Source organism: Suricata suricatta, chromosome 14 (genome assembly GCF_006229205.1).
Source record: "Suricata suricatta isolate VVHF042 chromosome 14, meerkat_22Aug2017_6uvM2_HiC, whole genome shotgun sequence".
NCBI classification, from domain to species: Eukaryota; Metazoa; Chordata; class Mammalia; order Carnivora; family Herpestidae; genus Suricata; species Suricata suricatta.
The window spans coordinates 76575399-76595616 of record NC_043713.1 but is presented as its reverse complement, the minus strand read 5'-3'; the positions used below and the strand labels follow the sequence as shown (position 1 = coordinate 76595616).

General features: G+C 48.6%; 1 protein-coding gene across 1 annotated transcript in view; it reads left to right on the top strand.

The window, feature by feature from the left end:
* The window catches only part of FBXW8 (F-box and WD repeat domain containing 8), a 107748-nt gene that overhangs the window by 64554 nt on the left and 22976 nt on the right, over positions 1-20218 (top strand). Inside the window, exons 6-7 of the mRNA XM_029921828.1 lie at positions 4977-5173; positions 7713-7919. Of these exons, the coding sequence (XP_029777688.1) occupies positions 4977-5173; positions 7713-7919 (404 nt within the window). The remainder of the gene's footprint in view (positions 1-4976; positions 5174-7712; positions 7920-20218) is intronic.

The following is a 20218-nucleotide window of genomic DNA, read 5'->3' as shown; positions in this document are numbered from 1 at the left end:
ATACAACACCCAGCGCTCTTCCCCACAAGTGCCCTCCTCCATGTCCATCCCCCTCCCCCTTCAGCCCTCAGTTCGTTTTCAGCATTCAATAGTCTCTCAAGTTTTGTGTCCCTCTCTCTCCCCAACTCTCTTTCCCTCTTCCCCTCCCCCTGGTCCTCCATTAGGTTTCTCCTGTTTTCCTGTTAGACCTATGAGTGCAAACATATGGTATCTGTCCTTCTCTGCCTGACCTATTTCGCTTAGCATGACACCCTCGAGGTCCATCCACTTTGCTACAAATGACCAGATTTCATTCTTTCTCATTGCCATGTAGTACTCCATTGTGTATATATACCACATCTTCTTGATCCACTCATCAGGCGATGGACATTTAGGCTCTTTCCGTGATTTGGCTATTGTTGACAGTGCTGCTGTGAACATTGGGGTGCATGTGCCCCTAGGCATCAGCACTTCCGTATCCCTTGGGTAAATCCCTAGCAGTGCTATTGCTGGGTCATAACGGAGTTCTATGGATAGTTTTTTGAGGAACCTCACATTGTTTTCCAGAGCGGCTGCACTAGTTTACATTGCCACCAACAGTGTAGGAGGGTGCCTGTAGAGACATAACAGTCTTAAATGTTCACACATCTAAACGTGGTCTTGGAGGACTGTGCTGTCGACAAGGAAGGGTCTGACTAAGCTTTATCTGCTGAGTAGTTGAAGGGAGTAGAGAGAATTGATAAAGAGGATGACGCTGTAGGTGTCCAGAAAAGACTGGGGCCATTAAATTGAGGGAACCCTAGGATATATTTTCCAAAAGGACCTTTCTTAGGATAGCTTAGGATAGCTCTGTGAAACTGAGCCTTGGAGCAAAGTGTATTTTATTGCATAAGATTTTGTTGGAATAATGATGCCGACAAAACCGAGTAGTTGATTAATAATGAAAAATGTGTTTATAGATAAACTCCATGTGTGCTTAGAGTGAGCCGTGGTTGACTAACTTCCACATTTGGCAGAATCCAGGCAAGTTTACGTCATTTGCTCATGGAGCTCCTGGTTAGTTTATGCACTTGGAGAGGCAGCCGCACATCCTGCACTCTCCCAGCGCAATTCCAGCCCAGCCTCATCACATACCCAGTGGCTGCCGACCAGTTGTTTAACCACTCGGAGCTTCTGTTCTCTTTTGTGAAAGGAGGATAATGATGTTCCTCCCAAAATGGAAGTGAGCACTCAATGAGAGGAGACAAATGAAAATGTCTCCCTACTCAGAAGCTCTGTGAAAATTGCAAATTTTATTTCTCATTACTGTTTATTGTGACATATCTGAACAAAGGCAAACAAACATAATGCAGAAATATTTGGAGGAGGCACATCTTAGAATATGCTCTCCTGTTTTATGTGTACTCAGCATTTTCTTCAGCATCTCTGTTTCTTCTGAGTCCAGAGTGGAGAGAATTTGCCGAAAGATTTGCCAGGGGAACGTGACATGGAGCTGTTTGTGATCTGCTTCCCCCTTTAGTGCCTTGCAGTTCTTAGAAAAAAAAACGCTGTTTTATGTCCGGAGCAACACCTAACTTGAAGAAAGTTCTGCTTCTGTTTGCAGTTGCCTACTTAGCCTTCTGGCTGTTTAAAAACCTTGCAAAGCAGCCCAGACGCGCTACCTGCTTCTGACTGTGTATCTAGTACTGAATGATGCTTTATGGTTAAGATCCTAAGTTCAAAGCACTTGGATTTCAAGGAGAAGAAATGTTAAAAAGCTTTATCTGTTTTAGGTAATAGGAAGTTGTAGGAAGTAGGACTAGGTTTTTGGATGAGCAACAGAGGAAATTCACGTTATTAATAGATTGTAAATAATGCTTTACAACATGGCCGACCTCATAACAGGTAAAAATGATTGGCCTATTCCCAGCCTTGTGTGTGGCTTTTCCCCTTTTGTCTGTGCAACAGTCCTTTGCAGTAGGTAATGTTATCTTCAGTTTTACAGATAAAGAGGCTCCCAGCTTAAAGTAACTTGCCCCCAGGGCCTTCAGCTAGCAAGTGGTGGAGCTGGACTGGAACTCAAATAACCATAGACTGTTATTTCAATGCAATCATTTCCCAGGGAACTTTGAAAAATCAGTGGGAATTGAAGCAAGACATTATCCAGTATGATGCGGACAGCAGTTATTTTCTTGGGTACATTTTGCAGGGAAAGAAGTGGGTAGGAATGATAAAAAGAATTTGGTTTTTTTGGCGAGAAAAGAATAAATGTCATTCCAAGTACAGGAAAGTTTCTATTTCTGATAGAAGAGTATAAGTTCCTGTAGACAGTCTGGTTCTCAGACTTGAGCGAATATTCCCAGAGTTTCTGTTGCCCAAAAAATTGCATGCCTAACATCCTCCGCCCCCCCTCCCCGAGACTGCAGTTGGGGGGCGCTGCAGGGCTGAGGACCACACTTGGGGGGGTGTCACTGCTGTAGACTGAGGAAGGTGGAGACGCGGCAGTGTGTGTAAGGGGAATTCCTCTGGGTAGCCGCGTTCAGGGAGCGGGAGACAAGGGCGTGTAGGTAAATCGAGGTTTTTAACAAGTGTATTTTACAACAGGGCAAAGCAAAGCATCCGTGCTCACCGTGGCTGGAGGAGGGTGGCAGTAGGAAGGATGTAAAATACACGTTGGTGGCTGTTTCAGATCTTGCTAGCATCTAGCACGGTGCCCAGTATTATAACGCGCTCAGTCATTTTGTGCATACTATCTCACACCTGCTAGAACGCCGGTCATCAAAGACCAGGGACAAGTGCTAGCGCGGGCGTGGAGAGAAAGGAGCCCTCGGGCACTGTGAGCAGCAATGTAAATTTGTGCAACCACTAGAAAACAGTATGGAGGTTCCTCAAAAAATGAACTCTAGAACTCTGTCATATGGTCCAATAATTCCACTTCTGTGAATAGATCCAAGAGAGATGAAATCATTGTCCTGAAGAGCTGTCTACACCCCCATGGTCACTGCAGCGTTAGTCACAAGAGCCAAGACACGGAAACAACCTAAGTGCCCATTGACAGTGGCTGGATCAAGAAAACGTGGCATGTACGCACAACGGAGAACTCGTCAGCCCGAAAAGGAAGGCTATCCCGCTATGGGCAACAGCATGGGTGAACCTTGAGGGTGTTATGCTAAGTGAAATAAGTCGGAGGAAAACCAAATACTGTATGGTCTCACTTATGGGTGGAATCTAAAAAAAAAAAAAAAAAACCCTCAAACAGAGAACAGATCTGTGATTCCTGGGGATGGAGGTGTAGGAAAAATCATAAAAGTGGTCGAAAGGTGTCCAAACTTCTGGTTAGACTATAAATCAGTTCTGGGGATCTAACCTACAACATGTAGACCACAGTTAATACTGGACTGTATATTGGAAAGTTGCTAAGAGAGTACATTTTAAACGTTCTCATTCTAAGGAAAAAGAAATTTGTTAACTATGTGAGGTGATGTGTGTTAACTGCAAGTACTGTGGAAATCACTTTACAGTATATGCATCTATCAAGTCATTGTGCTGCACAACTCAAACTCACATGTTAACTCTGTCAGTAAAACTGGGAAGAGTTATTTGTTGCATGAATGGACGATTAGGAGAATGAATTAAGAACTCCATGTGTTCAGAATATTCAGCAACTTATGTGTCCTCCTATTGTTAAGTCTCTCTCATAAAAACACTTTCTAAAACTTATTGTTTTAGTAAAAATAATTTTGGGGAAAAAATTCAGAGTACACAAGAGGGTATACAGTAAAATGCCCTCCTACTCTTGCCCCTTCTCTTCGGTTTCTTTCCTTCGAGGCCAAGCACCAGTTTCTTGTGTGTCCTTCCATACACAAGGACAGTCTGTGTGTATGTGTGTGTGTGCGTGTGTGTAAATTTCTTAAAACACAGAGGTAGTATAAAATGCTATGTACCACTACCCTGTCCTTCACTTTTTTCATTTAGTAATATATTTTGTTGATCTTTCATATAGCTTATGTATGAGGCTCAGTATTTTTAACTGCTCGTTTTATTTAAATTCCAAACTGTGCTGCACATTTAGATAGCTTCTAATCTTTTGACATAATTAAAAACCTTTCAGTGACTGTCCTATAGACATTTGTAATCTGGTAGATACTGTCAAACTGACTCCAAAGTTGGGTGAATTAGTTTACATCTCCACCAACAATTTAGGATAAAGCCTAGGGTGCCTGGGTGGCTTAGTCGGTTAAGAGTCTGACTCCGTTTTGGCTCAGGTCATGATCTCATTGTTTGATTGTGAGATGGAGCCCTGGGTTGGCTCTGCACTGATAGCGTGGAACCTCCTTGGGATTTTCTCTCTCTGCCCCTAGGCCTCTGCCTCTCTGCCTGCCCCCCCTCCCCCCCCCAAAGAAATAAAGAGTTTTTAAAAAATTTTTTATGTTCTATTTATTTTTTTGAGAGAGAGACCGTGCAAGCAGAGGAGGAACAGAGAGAGAGAGGGAAAGACAGAACCCGAGGACAGACTCCAGGCTCTGAGCTAGCTATAAGCACAGAGCCCAATGCAGGACTCAAACCCACAAACTGAGATTGTGACCTCAGCCGAAGTTGGGCGCTTAACCGACTGAGCCACCCAGGTGCCCCAAAACGTTTTTTTTTAAAGCCTATTTCCCCATGTCCTCAACAACAAATGCTTTATGAAATTTTTCATCTTTGTCAATTTGATGAAAAATAATGTTACGTTTTTGTATTTTTCTAATTATGAGTGAAGTTTTGCATTTTTCTTATGTTTATATGTCAGTTTTATTTCTTTTACTGTGGCCAGCATGCTCTTCTCCTTTGCTGACTTCCCCATTGCTTTTTTATTTCTTCTTGAATCTTAGAAGCTCTTTGTTAAGGAAATTTGCCCTTTGTTATATGTGATGCAAATGTATTATTTACCTTTTAACTTTCTTTATATTGCACAATTGCTTTATGATTGTGCATTTTCAGTGAATTTTAAATTACCTGCATTGTTTTTCCCTCTATAGGATTTCTTAATATTTGGGATCTACAGACCGGAAAGTACCCCATCCACCGTTTTGAGCATGACGCAAGAATACAGGCGCTTGCCCTCAGCCAGGAAGATGCCACTGTTGCCACAGCTTCCGCTTTTGATGTCGTGATGTTGCGCCCCAATGACGAGGGCTACTGGCAAATCACCGCAGAATTCGAAGTTCAGAAACTGGTGAGCTTTTTAGTCTTGTCACTTTATTCTCCGTTTTTAGATTCTCTGGGTCAGATTTCAACAGATGGTAATGGTGTCGGCAGCTCCCGTTCACTCAGGGCTTCCTGTGGGTCTTACAGCTCAGAATCTCTCTGCAGCCCTGCCAAAACAGGGAGATGGTGTTCTTTTCCCCGGTACCAAAGAGCCAGGAGAGGCTTCGAGCAGCGAACCGACTGGCCCCGGATCTCAGAGCGAAGAGGCTGAGATTCAGACCCCAGGGCCGACTTCGGGGCCAGGGCTTCTGGTCTCTGTGCTCCTCCGCCTCCTTCACCGGCGTGAGATGTTCGCCTCTGGAAATCTGAGCTCGGTTTCTGGCCTATCCTAGAAGTGAAAATGAATTCAGCGGCATCATCCCAGTCCATATGGGAGGGAAGGTTTCCATCCTACACTTCCTACCGCCTAAGATTTTCTCACCTGGAATTAAGAGTGACTCCTGAGTGAAGACAGATCTAAGTCAGTGTTAATTGGGCAGCCGGTGCCAGGGCGTCACGCGCGACGCTCCGCCAATCTCGAGGGTTCTTGACATGGAGCTTCTGTCCACGCTCAGCTGCCCGTGGGCCTCCACGTTTCTACTGTGGGAGGTGATTCTGTGATCAGAAGGGAAAGCTCAGATCTGTGCTAAATTTGGATTCAATATAAACAAACTCGATTTGGGCACTAGGAGAGCGAGCAGAAAAGCCAGGGCTGAATAATGAATTGGTGGTCTGACCCGGAACACACCCTGCTTCTCTCCCTTTCCCCGGGCGGGGGCCTTGTCAGCCTTGGCGTCCGCGCTTCGCCTGCATAAGCTTCTCATCCCTCTAGTGACCATATCCGCAGCGTGGCTGGTGTTTCCCCCAAGCCGTCGGATCCTCCTCTTGGGGTTTTATTAGGAAAAGCGCACGCACCATCTCTCTTTGTTCTCAAAACTACCGTAGTGCTTGGTATTTGGTCTCTGCCTAAAGAACATTCTAGACTAGCAATAATTATGTGAATTCAGACAGTTACTTAAGATGTGAGGTCCTCCCTAACATGTAAATCCTGCCTTGGCAATAAGGTGGCATCCTGGCACCGACTGGAAGCTTCTTGCAGCAGTTTACAGCTCACAGCGCCTGGCACACGGCACCACCAGCCCGTCTGAGCCCCTCGGTCTGTCAGAAGTCCAACACTAAAGTGAAATTAAACAGCTAGACCGGGGATGTTGATTTTAGGGAACTAAGAAGTGACTTTTAGAATGGGGGAGCAAAGAAGCAAGCCACAACTGCTTGGCGGCCTATGATACACCCCCCCCCGTATGCCTGATTTCTCCTCTCAGATGAGGGGTGCCGTCCCTGGAGAAGGCTCCTCCCAGGCCATGAGAGCGGGGCCATTTTTGTCTTCCCCAGGTGGGCTCCCCGAATCACACGTTCCGCCGTTCCCCCCGAGCTGCAGTCCTGGCCTAGCGGGTCCTTTGTGATGAGTCCTCAGCTTGGACGTAGGGCCCCGGCTCACCCTCGTGGGCCCGAGGATTAGCAGAGTCCCCCAGTGATTTCTGTCTCTCCAGCTCTGCTGGACAGTCCTCGGGATTCAGGCTTTTGAACTCGTTTGGCTTGTCAGGGCCACGCTGTCCTTGCACGCGGTGGTTTTCATGGTTCACAGCGTGGCACACCCGCACTTGTGCTCTGAGAATTTCCTCAAGGAGGCGAAAACTTGGAGTGAACGTGCTTGGGAGAAATGTGCCACTGAGGGTGTGGAAAAGCAAGGGGCTCCTGAAGGGGGATTGGAGGCAGTGGTTGCACTGTGCGGTCAGGAGCTCCTGGTGGCCTTCCTACCCTCCATGACCTGGAAAGCAGCAGAGGACAGATAACACTGCTATTTTTAGCCTCTTAGCTGCACGTTTCTGCTATTTGCAAAAAATTGCAAAAAAATCATCTTGGAGATGATTCCATTTGTAGCATGCTTTTTTCCTGTGACTACATGGTATTCCGTGGAGTCCCTTAGTAAGGCATGTTTAGGTGTTTCCAGGTCTTAGCCATGACAACATAGTGTTACAGCAAATAACCTCGTATGCAGTTGTTCTGTGTGTGTGTGTGCGTGTGTGTGTGTTTGTAAGTACATGCTGGTTCAGAGCGTACATGTTTGACATCGTGATGAGCACTACCAGAGTCTCCCCCAGGGAGGCTGGGCCGGCTGCCTCCCGCCAGCCATGCGTGGGATCCACAGATGTGACTGTTCCCCCTGCTTCCAGACCAACGTCCTATCAAGCTAATGGATCTTTACTGCTATGACTGGAAAAATGGTATCTTGGTGAATTTTTACTTTGTATTTCTCTTATTAGGAACATGGTGTGTTTCTTTTACAAAGAGCATCTTTTTATTAGTGTAGGAACTGAGTTCTCCTTCCCTATGAACTGTCTCTTTGCCCACCTTTTTCTGTTAGGCCGCTGGTCTTACTGACATGTGGGAGGCATCGTGTGTTTTTGACCAAGTACGGATGCGCTGCCGGTGAGACCTGACGGGCGTGTCCCTCTTCCCTCCCGCAGGTGGACTGCCTTGAAATTGTCCCAGACACCGGGGGGGGTCCCGTGGCAGTGGCCTCGGCTGGAGACCTGGTGTACCTGCTAAGAGCCGAAGACGCTGCCAGGACCCTGCACTACGTCTACGGCCAGCCCGTCACGTGTCTGGACGTCTCAGCCAGCCGGGCTGCTTTTGGAGTGAAGAGTCTGGGATGGGTGTACGAAGGAAACAAGGTACAGAGATAGGAAGGCGCATAATTAGGAAAAAAAAAAAAGATTGATTTTTACTTTTTAGAAGGCAATTGAAAAATTAAGGCTCTCGGATGCTATAATTTTTAAAATGTATTCAGATCATATATATATGTAGCATGGTAAAAAAAAAAAAAACCCACACACCTGAAGCACTTTTAAAGGATATAAAATGAAAAGTAATTATCTCCTTTCTCCTCCCTTCCCCTAGGCCCATTCCACAGAAGAAACTATTAAGCATTTTTTAGGTATCCATCAAGAAAACTTTAATGTGTTCATAGATACATTTATACAGCAAAAACATCTTCGAGGAAACAAGATCGTAGTGTACACACTGTTCTGTACTCAGCATTTTTATTCAGTAACGTACCTTAGAGAGCCTTCCACGTCCACGGGCGTGCCGTGCCCCCTCTCCCTAGGATTCCAGTTGAGTGTGTCCACCGCCCTCACTGGTGGGCACTGAGGTCGCTTTCACTGTTTCGGCGATTACAGACAACAGTGCGTAATGCAACTTCTGCAGGTCCTCGTGTGGCCGACCTCTGGGGTGGACTTCTAGCAGCTCTGTTGCCTGGGTGGAAGGTGCGCGCACTCAAGACGGTGACGGACGTTACCAAGTTACTCTCTAAAAGAGTTGTAGCAAAATTTGTATTCTCACCAGTGGAGCATAAAAGGGCCTTCTGATAAACCCCAAGCCAGAATTAAGGAGACAAGTTTTTAATTGACATTCTCTCCGTGATGACTACATTTTATCGCTGCCCAGCATTTTACTATCTTGACTGCAGGCCGAGTCGTTAGACGTAAAGCTGATTTATAGGACTCTTTCTCTTCCAGTGGAATCAGGGGAGAAAGAGATTCCATTTTTTATTTATTTCTTGGCTTTGTTTTTCCCCAATTTGCCTGCTCTTGACCCTGCTGCCCATGGGTGCCGTGCTTGGGAAGGAACGTCCCTGCGCCCGCGGCTCCTGGCAGCACCCTTCCCTGCGGGGAGGAGGCCCCTCCGCAGAGCAGCACGAGGCACGGGCGCAGAGCCGGACTCTGGCTGCGCACGGCCTGAGTTTCAGTACCAGCTCCGTCGTGCCCTGCCCTGAGCGACCTCAAGCAGGGTGCTTGACCCTCTTGCTGCCCCGGGGAGCTCGGAACAGTGGCCGTGTCGTATAATTGCAGGGTTAAATGAAAGCCTGTCTGTAAAGCCTTAAGTGTGGTGCCTGGCGTGTGAGCGCGACCATCACGGTGCTTGTGCTTCCCCCTCTCGTACTTGAAGGCTGGCCGCTGGTCGTGGTTTTTCCTGTTTCCCCTGTAAGGTCAGGGCTCATCATCTAGGTGATCACTGGCTTTGCAGCTTAGTCTCCCAGCCAAGTACTAACCAGGCCCGACCCTGCTTGGCTCCCGAGAGCAGCCGAGATCGGGCGTGTCCAGGGTGGTGTGGCCGTAGACTGGCTTCGCAGCTTCGTGGGTGCTCAAAGAAGGGAAGCGTCCTGGATTCCTCAGACTTCTTCTCCATCGAGGAAGATGCATAAAGTGGCAGAAAGTACATGTGGCTTATTGTAACCTCACAGACCCCCTTTGTGGTCAGGTTGGCCTGTTTCGCCGGAGCACATTCAGTGGTGGTAGGACTCCCTTCCCAGGAGGTGGGGGAGGGGACAGTGGTCGGTGTCCTAGGGCAGTTTCCGTTCTCGGGCTCTGAGAACACCTTCTTTTCTGGTCCCCGCTGAGCTCATTTGTTGAAAGAAGAGAGGCTGTTTGCTTTCTAAGGTCTCATCCATCACACTTTCAGGTTTTGGTTATCTCATTTCTTTCTCAAGTTCTTGGCATAGTGAGGTGACAGTTATATTTAGCACTAGCCTGGTTTAAATTTGTCATATTTTAATAAATTTTTCATAGGCAGGTCTTCCTTCTCTTTGACTTATGTGAGTGGATATATTTGAGAAACTGGTAAAGGGATAGTTCAGCTCAAAATTAGACCAGATGCATCCTTTCAATACTGAGGTAAGGAAGAGCTGTTTCAGATGCCTTTTGGGTTTTCCAACCCAATTAAGAGCACTGATTATAAGGATCAGCTGATTAATCCATTGATTTTATGAAAATCCATTAAAAAATTTTTTTTACATTTATTTATTTTTGAGAGAGCGTGAACAGGGGAAGGGAAGAGAGAGAAAGAGACACAGAATCCAAAACAGGCTCCAGGCTCTGAGCTGTCAGCAGAGAGCCTGATGCGGGGCTCAAACCCCCCAGTCATGAGATTATGATCTGAGCCGAAGTTGGACACTCAACCGATTAGGCTACCCAGGTGCCCCCGCTTTTTAAATTTTTAAAAAATTTTGAAAATCCATTTTTAAAATTTATACTCCCTCAAATAAGTGGTTAACCCAGTATTTTTCATCGGGGTTTTGAAATGAAGAGTGGAAGTAAATTCACTACAAGAGCGTGTTTAACAACCTCTTCGAAATCTGACAGTAACACTCGTCATCCAGATACTTTGTGAATGTGGCTCCAAACCCTCCAACGCTTGTGTGGGTGGAGAGCCGGTGGTGGTTCGCAGTGTGGGAATCACTCTGTGTGGAGCCGTTTCTCCAACATGAGTGCCGCTCCTGGAACGTGAGGGAAGCCAACCTTTCCCTAGGAGACGTCCCTCACTTCTAAGGAGGCAGCACGTCCCGTCTGACTGCGTTTAATGGATTGCCTGCTTCCTGAGAGTACCATGCGTTTTTGGAATTGAAATTGTTCCGTGATACCTCTGTGTGAATTAAGCCACGTTATGGGTGGCTCTGTGAGGTTTTAGTGTCCTCCTGTCGTCCGATAATGTAATATCATAATCCCCAAACAGCCTCACGTGCGTGCTCAGGGTCGCTGTGCTTGTGAGCACCGTGCTTTGGCTACATCCGTGCTGTGGCCCGACTGCGTGTGGCCCAGCACATTTTATGAGGTTGGTGTGAGACTGTTACCAATAGAGTTTGCCTTGGCGCCATATACTCAGGGGGGTTCGTGTCTGTGCCCCTGGCTTGTTGATTTTGAATTCCGATGAAGGCTTTATGAGAACAGAGTTTGGTTTATCTTCGTGTGTATTGATACAGAACTGGGGTTTAGCTGTAATCTGTTATTGATCAACTGTGATCAAAGCGTACAGTGAAATCCAAATGCTGATACACAGTTTGAGTCAGCGACCAGAATTCCCGTAACCTGTAGAGGTGCTGCAGAGGAGGCATTTCTGTTTAGCTGGAGAACCTCCTCGCACCATACGATGGTCACATCAGCATTTTAGAGGCAGCACAGCTGTCTGAGCATCAAGTAATAGTGGTTCGAATCCATCCACTCGGATCTAGCTAGCCAGCCGGACGTGCACTCGGCACAGAGAGTTACAGAGCGCCAGTCGTGTTCCTGGCATTGGAGCGTGACAGCGGCATTCTGCATAGACCTCAACAACTTGCCCTTGTCGAGAAGCTAGCCCTCTTACTAGGCATAGTCTCCTAAGGAAATGAAACACGGAACATAGCAGAAGTGCATTTCATCTTAAGAGTTTTGTAGGAGCCTCAGGTGGTCAAGTGTCCAACTCTTTTTTTTTTTTTACTACTTTTTAAATTTATTTTTGAGAGAGAGAGAGAGAGAGTGAGAGACAGCGTGAGCAGAGGAGGGTGAGAGAGAGAGGGACAGAATCTGAAGCAGACTCTAGGCTCTGAGTTGTCAGCACAGAGCCCGATGCGGGGCTCGAACCCACAAACCGTGAGATCATGACCTGAGCCGAAGCCAGATGCTCAACCGACTGAGCCACCCAGGCGCCACAAGTGTCCAGCTCTTAATTTCAGCTCAGGTCGTGATCTCACAGTCGTGAGATGGAGCATTGCTTCAGGCTCCGTGCTGGGCATGAAGCCTGCATGGGATTCTCTCTCCCTCTCTCCCTCCCTCCCTCCCTCTCTCTCTCTCTCTCTCTCTCTGCCCCTCCCCCATTCACTCGCTCTCTCAAAATAAATGAACTTTTAAAAACATTAGAAAGGAAAAAGGAAAAGGCTTATAACACACAGCTTCCTGTCCAGCTGTTTCCAGCTCAGGTGGGAGGATCCAGAGAGAGAGTGCACCATGCTACATCTTGGGTTGCCTGTGTGCAAGGGTCTCGAGGCTTAGGGGCTCCAGAGTTTCGATGTCACCTTCTTGGGCTCTTAACGTCAGTTTCATCAATGACCCGAAAGGTAGCCTCTGCCAAGTGACTGAAGGAAAACAAATGTGATGGCGAGTAAGTGCTCTGGCCTCTCCATCATGCTGCAGTGTGGAAATCGGTGTCACCTCTGAACATCCCTCTAAGATTTGTTTTTATGTCTCACATTTCCTGACTCTGTCAAAAGTACTTCCTCCGTGAGAATGGTATTTATGATACTCTATTATCTTTATTAATTCTTTGGCTGCTTGAATTAAATTTCACTCTTGGAGGTAGAGGGTTAGAAGATAGAAGTGCCTCATTTAAGAGCATTATGTTGATGATGAGTCTCATGCCTCGTAAAGGAGAGAGACACCCACTTAGGGCTCTTAGCATCACTCTACGGATTTGGACCTATTTCCTGATGTAGTTCTGACGTACTTGGCATTCGAGGGCAGATTGTATGAAGCGGCTCGCAGCGCGCATCCTAATCAGGGCGACGCGAGTGCAGTAAAGGCTGGACTGTGCCGGACGAGGACGCCGGCTTGGCGCTGCCGCCTCCGCTTACATCACGCTGGAAAGGAGTTGCTAACGTCTCCTATGATAATCATTCCCCGTACGTGGACGTGGAAAGACTCTGGATTGGTCGCTTGCACTCGTCACGAGGTGAAAGTTCTGTCTGAGAGAGCCTTTGGAATCAGACCCGCAGCGCCGTGGACTGGGACCCCGCTCTCCACTACCTACGCCAGGATATGGGGTCCGTCTTCTGCTCAAGGCTCTAGTCCAGAGAATAAAAGCTTGGTATTTCACAAGCAGGGTGACTGATTTAAGATTTAAAGTTCACAAAGTAAATGACCGATATTCTCTTCACTCTCACCTTAAAAACTTTACCAATTTACATACACACACACACACACACACACACACACACACACAGTTCTAGGAGAAATTTAAGAAAACAGCTCTCGGAGACCAGTTTTCTGGGCTCCTGAGTGAGGTTGACTGTCATTTTTGCTGTTGAGGTTGCAGCCATTGTTGATGACTGCTTACTGCACACGTACTGTAATGCTAGACACAGGACATCCGCTCGGGAGCTTACAGCCTGGTGGGCCTTACCAGCAAACGGACCCGAGGCCCTGTGGAGGCCCCTCTTCCTGAAGTTGCTGGACTCGAAGGTGATGAAAAGGTCTACAGATAAACAGATGATGGTTGGACATTCAGATGCATTTTGGACACGTTTTAGCATTAAACCAGCGTCTGAGGTGGTAGAATTGTGTATTGTTAATGATAGTGCTCACATGCTGTCACAGCCCTGGAGCACCGCCCTGGCCCTAGGGTTTCTCTGGACAGAGCATGGAATCTGTGACCTCAGAGAGCCTTCGGACCGATGGCCTCCCATATCCTCCATGGCCACAACAGGCGATTCTGCAAAAACCATTTCTTGGAATACTAACTGCTCACGGGAGCTGAGGGGCTTCAGGGTCTCCGGCGGTCCTGAGCCAGGCCTGAGAGGGAGTGACGGAGTCGGAGAAGGGAAACCCAGGGGAAGGGTTGTCAGCTCCGTTTGGGAAGCGCTGCACCGACTGGGGGCTCCGCAAGGGCCTGAGGCCGGTTACTTGCACGCCTCAGGCTCCCCATTTGGAAAGGGAGACCTGGGAGAGGCAGGAAGTGGGCTATGCGCACAGCTGGAGCTCAGCACTGTCGCTTCCTCCTTCCCCTCCCACCCCCCAGCTCTAGGTCAAGCAGGAGTTCAGGAGAGCCTGGGCCCCGTGCAAGCCCAGGCGGAGGCATCAGACCTGGAGGAGAGGTTCGGGGAGCGGGGAAGCAGCGTTGGGTGGCGCAGGCTGGCTGGCACACGGGGGCCCAGGGGCTGGTGCGGGGCTGGGCTGCAGCCGGACTTGTGACAACAGTCTGTGGTGCTGGCCGAGATTCCGTTTCCGGAGAATTGTTTTGCAAGAATACATTTGGAATAGATAAGGGATGGACCCATTTAGCTTCTTGCAGAACAAATGGAGTAAGTTCGTGTGAATGCGGAGTCACTTTGCGTCGAAACCTCTGGCCCGCGGAGCCTCGTCGGAGAGGGCTGGACGGCTGCCTTGTCTTCACTCACGTGTGTCTGGTTTCTGTGCGCCAGCTCTCATCCTCGGACTCCTATAAACATTAACCGGTGTTCTCACAGCTCTAAGCAAGATGACACGATGGTTACATTGAGGTATATAAACCAAGGTTGCCTCTCTTCTCTTTTGCCTCTTGAATTTGCTGAGAATTTATTTAGGGCCTAATTTTTTCTCTCTCTTTTTGAAATACAGCTGACATACAGTTGTATTGGTTTCACTGTTCCACATAGTGACTTAGCGGTTCTGTGCGCTGTGCTGTGCTCACCAAGGTCAGTGTAGTTACCGGCTGTCAACACACAGTGCGCTTACAGTGCCGCTCGCTGACCACCTTCCCTGTGCCTCTCATCCCCATGACTTGTTTATAACTGTTTATAACTTGTGCCTCTTCCTCCCCTTCACCTATCCAAAGAAGATCTACAGATCTATCAATAGGGCCTGATTTTTCTAATGGCTTTCCTGATTATTTATATGGAATCTCCATCCTGGTTTATCATGCCACACCCATGGAGGAGCGCGAACTTGGAGTTGACCTCTGTGTTTGTTTGACCTCACAAATAGGTATGGCTTTGGTTTGTTTCTGACAGATCAGCCTTGGAGGAAATATGGCCCAAGCAGCAACTAGGTTTTATTAGGGTTAAAAGTTAGCTTGTTTTTAAGTTAATAAAGATCAAGGCGGGGGGGAGAAATGTTTGTCTTGGCTCTAGAAGTAAACACAGTAACACTGTAGAACAGGCTGCACACTTTTGATGCGCACATACACACACACACACACACACACACACACACATTTGAAACCGATGGGAGTGTGGCAGAGAGTAGGAGAAAGAAGGCACACAGAAAATGACCTGTGTGAGTGGAATTTCAGAATATTTAAGGTATTTTGCTGTTTTAAAGTATGCATAGCAGCTTGGACTAGACTAACAAAATATTACAAATTGGAGAACTTTGCTTTTTATTCAGTCCATAGGTGGAATATGATTTATTCATTCGTGCAGCTCTTCAGGCTCCAATAAGGCGTCATGTTAGAGTGGGTTAATAATGATAAATTATTGAGTTGCAGATGAGTCCTAATGGACACAAAAGTTATTCTTTTAAGCATTCTCTCTGTGTTTTAATTTGCAGGGTAAAGGAAAGGTTGATCACATTCCAAATTAAGGAATTTGAGATGAGTTACAAGGTTCACAGCGTGTCCCAGTGAGGCCAGGAATCCAAGAGTGCCCCTCACCAAGCGTCCACCATTACTGGGACCTGTGAATAGGTTACGTAGAAGCTGGACGTAAGCTTGCCAGTCCCCTGACCTTAAATTAAGGGGATTGTTTTGGATTATCTGGTGAAGCCAAGTGTAATCACCAGGGTCCTTCAAAGTGGAAGGGGGGGGTGCGAAGTGATGCCCTGTGAGAAGGTCCTGACCCCTTGTTGAGATGGAGGGAAGGGATCTAAGAGCCAGGGAGTGTGGGCAGCTTCTAGAAGTGGGAAAAGGCAAGGAAGCAGATTCTTCTCCAGGCTTCAGCGGGGAACATGGCTGACACCTGGATGTTAGCCAGTGAGACCCACAGTAGGTTTCTAACTTACAGAATTGTAAGATGGTCACTGTTTCAAACACAAAACGAACCGAGGCCAGGAATCGTGAACCGTTGGGCAGGCAGAAAGCAGATCTGCTGGGATGTGGGCCCCAGCCTCTGCTCAGCTCTCCTGCTCCAGAAACGTCCATTGATAAGGCACCAACTGACTGGTTCTGGACCAGATTCACTACCCAGATCCTTTGGCTCTTTCTGGGGCAGAACCTCTGGCTGGGCTCCATCTACGCTCCTGGGCGGCCTCACTGCGCTGCAGAGTTTCCTTGTGGTGTGAACTCTTGTCTCGTGAAAAAAGTGACACGAAGGTCATCGCTCCCCAGGCCCCCCTCACTTGTGTCCGCCCTCTCCCCACCACTGCACTCACAGCACCCATCAGCCTGCGTCCTCGTGGGCCCGTCCGGTTTTAGCAGAGTGACAAATGCGTGCTGGGGAAGGAGGGGAGCCCTGCTGCCGGCCTTCAGCCTGGCCCTCAAGACCTTGGGGAGTCAGGTTTCCGTCCAGGACGAGCCCCTCGCTCCAGTGAGGCCCCCTCGGTCCAGAATACGCCATGTTTGTTCCTGACAAGCAGCAGCGTTCCCTCTTGCCCTCCTGTCACCTCATGTCCTTTCAGGAAAGGTCCATCCAGAGTCCTGCTTCCCAGAAGGAGCCGCACTGATGTCTGGCTGTCAGTGCATACCCTTCTCTGACTTGTGCGGGACATGGGTGTAAATCTCACGTTTTGGTACTGTCACTGCCCAGCACTATTCCTAACTGGATTGGCATCACCTGCAAGGCAGGAAGTGAGCCTTTATAGTTGAGTGACAATTCTGTCCTGGTGGAGACTTATTTTTGGCTTGGGAGGCCGTGTAGGTGTAGTGCAGGGGTCCTTAGATGCCGGAGCCATAGAAATAGACAGATCTCTGCACCCTACCCCAATGCTTCTGAGTCGGGGGGTCTGGGGTGGGGACTGAGAATCTGCATGTCGCACGAGTGCTGTGATGCTACTCATCCAGGAGCCACACTCTGTGCATCCTGGGGTAGAGGTTTAGAGAGCATCAGCTTAGAGTCCCGCCCCCCAAGGTTTGCATCCTGGTCCCCAGACCTCTCACTGTGTAGATGCTTTGACCTCTTCACACCTGTTTCCTCATGGCCCCACCACACGGGGCTCTGGGCCTCAGGTGAGAGACTGCGTTAGGGTGGGCCTTTGCCCCTGAGAACGCTGTAAGCACTAGCCGTTTTAATAACCATTTTTCTCGGACTCCAGAAAGGCACCGTGATATGGTGGCAGACACTGATGCAGGGATGGGACGAGCTGGGCTCTGCCTGCTGTGTCCTCGGCGACTATTGTCACCTGTGTGATCGGGGCAAGCTATTCAAATACTTCTAGGCCTCCGTTTCTTCAGGTATAAAATGTAGGCACTTGTAGTTGTCTGTTTTCCTCTTTGGTGGCTGTGAGAATCACGTGGAATATTCTGAAAGGAGTTATATGAAAGGAATATCAGGATTGTTACTAACAGCTGCTGTTCATAGTATTCGTTATGTACCAAGGACACGTGTGGGCACCGTTGTGAGCCACACGGTGGGGGGGGCTGCTTGCCCTGTGGCCAATCATTCACTGCAGTCGTCGGCCCTCCTCTGTCAGCCGTCCTGGGTCTGTGATCTGATTTCAGCCACACTCTTGCCTATCTGCCCCCTTCAGAGCCTTTCTCCAGCCTAACCTGGGGCCAAACCGGAAGTCCCCAGGCTCCTCCAAGGAGAATTGAGAGCCGAGTCACTGTGATAGCATGAGCTTCGGGCACGATGTTGAGTCTGTTGGCTTCCAGGTGCCTTCACGTGATGATCCTCTCACTTGTGATCTTCCAAGGGAAAAAAATACTGTTACATTACGTGTACTTTTGAAGAATTCAGTTCAGAGTCTGCAGCCCCCCTTTATTCCCTTTATGAAAGAGATATGGTTGCTTTCTTTCTCGCGGCAGCTCTGGTCAGTTACATGGGCTAATATTTGTGAAGGGCTTTGATACTGGCCGTGCTCTTCATTGCCACGAGGCATGTTGGGGACAGAACAGGAGGACGGGGGTATGTCCAGCCTTCGGTTATATGTCTGTCTAACCGTCGGGCTGACTGCTCTGACAAGGAACCTTTCTGTTGATTTCCTGTGCCCCGTGTCCAGTTCTTTGTGGCCGCCTCTCTGTTCTTTCTTCGAGCCCCAGGACAGAGATTCTCTAGAGCAAGCTGTGAAGCAAAGCCAAGAGCTGTATTCTGCTCACTCCACAGAGTCAGCCTGCCTTTATTGTTTCCAGCATCTACGAGCGTAGGGCTGAGAGAGAGACATTTGGGTTGCATCTGCCTGCGTGTTCACGCGAGCTTACTCTTTCTTGCTCTCTGGGTTGTTTTCGGGTTTAGGTCACAATAGGTGCTGCTTTGGCCCCGTGCTGGTCCTTTGTAGACATCTGCCCGCCCCACAAAGCCCTGCGCTGGCACGGCCGCGGTGACTGGCAGTGCCTTCCCAGGCAGGGTCCAGTCCTGGAACAGCGGGGGTTGCAGGTGCATTGGCACGTGGTGCCGGGGAGCGCACGCGGGCCTTGCCTACCCAGCGCCTGGCGACTCTCGGCAACACGCTCCCATCCCTGAGATATCTTGGCCTTGTGGGCTTGTCACTCCAATTAAAACTTAAACATGAAAGCGGCCCAGGCTGCTGCTCCCTTTGTGCTGCGTGTGAGCGTGGCCCGTGCCAGGAGCATGTCATGGAAACCGTGGAGGGGGTGCCACGCTTCAGGGGTCTGCGCCCATGTCGGGGGCCCGTTTCTCTGAGCCTCGCGTCTTGTTGGTCGCTGCTGCTAAGCGCACCTGAGAGGCAAGTTTCTGTTTGGCAACAGAAAGTCACCTTTGGGCTGCTGGGGAAAGTCATTTCGCACATGTTCACAGATCTGCCGCGTTACCAAGCCTGTCGCTCTGACTTCTCTCTGGCAAGGACTTACAAAATAGTCTCTCTGGCTGATTGTCAAAAATTACATCATATCGGAGTAAACTGCTTTTAAATCAGACATCCATTATTCATGTATATTAACTGCTTTTTTATTTTTTTATTGGCTGTTTTGTGTATGATTTACTCTTTTCTCACTAGGACCCCCCCTCCCCAATTGTCTGTCTTCCTCATCATTTTTTTTTTAAATCTTAGCTCATCTGTGAATTTATAGAGGCTGTTCACGTAGCTTTGCATGTGAGTAGGAATACGCAGGCCCTGCATTGTGTTGTAGTGAAATTTTAACCACATTTTTGCAGGTCATATTTATGTCAGGTCAGGACAGCACCCTGGTCATTGACACGAGTACAGTCTACCCCAAAGACTGAGAGGTGTCTTCCTCTGGTACCTTTTGTACTGTTGTCCTGGCCTCGTACTTCAAGAGCCATACTGAACGGACTGTGCCTCCCACTTAGGAAACAGTACATCGCCAGGAGTGGAAAAGCCACTCTTACTGTGTTCATCTGCATGCGTGAAGCCGACCCTCCTGTGGCCGGCGTGCCGCGGGCCCGGAATCGATAGACGCAGGCCGAGATGTGTAGCACGCCCCCATTCTTTCATCAGATCCGTACTGAGTCCCTCCGTGTGCCGAACACAGCACGGGTCCCCCGGAAGTACCCGTCCACTCCAGACCGTACTGCCAGCATCGGAATCTTTGTGGCCGTGGTGGCTTGCCCTGACCCATGGCACTTGTCTGGTATAAGGAGCCCCAGAGGCAGTTTGATCTACTTATTTAACCCCCACGTCGGCATTGTTATTGTGGATAGTTGGTATTTGCATACTTTTAAGCACATTTACCTGAATCTTTGCTTACTGTTCCTTCTAGCACCTCAGACCTTTTTTGCTGGAATGATTTTCCATCTTCCAAAAGTATATTCTTGAGAAATTCCTTTAGTGAAGGTCTCCCAGGTGCAAGAGTTCTCTGTGTTTTTACCCAAGAACCTCTTTTTTTGGGGGGGGGCACAGTCTAGGGTAGTGTTGCTGGCCCTTTGTAACTGTGGGTCGACGGTCCTCTGCGCTCAGCTCCCTGAGAGACGACTGGTCTTGACCCCACTGGGGCCACTGAGAGCTGGGCTCAGTCTACCGGTCGCTGTGCTCAGGCCTCTTTCTCTTCTGTCTGCTTTGAAGATCTTTTCCTCTTCGTACTTTTCTGTGGTTTCTCTCTGATGTCTCTGGGTGGGCTTGTCTTTGTATTTTTTCTCATTGGGGTCTCTTGTACTTCCTCCCTTCCAGCTGTAGAACATTCTTAGCCACTGTCAGAGTTTTCCTCGCCCTCATCCCGTCTCTGCTTCCCACCTGGAACCCAGGGAGCATGTGTGTTGGGCCAGCTTATCCTCTCCTCCGTGCTGTTGGCCGCTCACTCAGTTTCCATCTCTGCCTCTCTCTGCGTTGCATTCTAAGTGACGTCTTCAAATCTGTCTTCATGGAATTCTCTTGGACTTCAGATGGTTCTCTAGCTCATC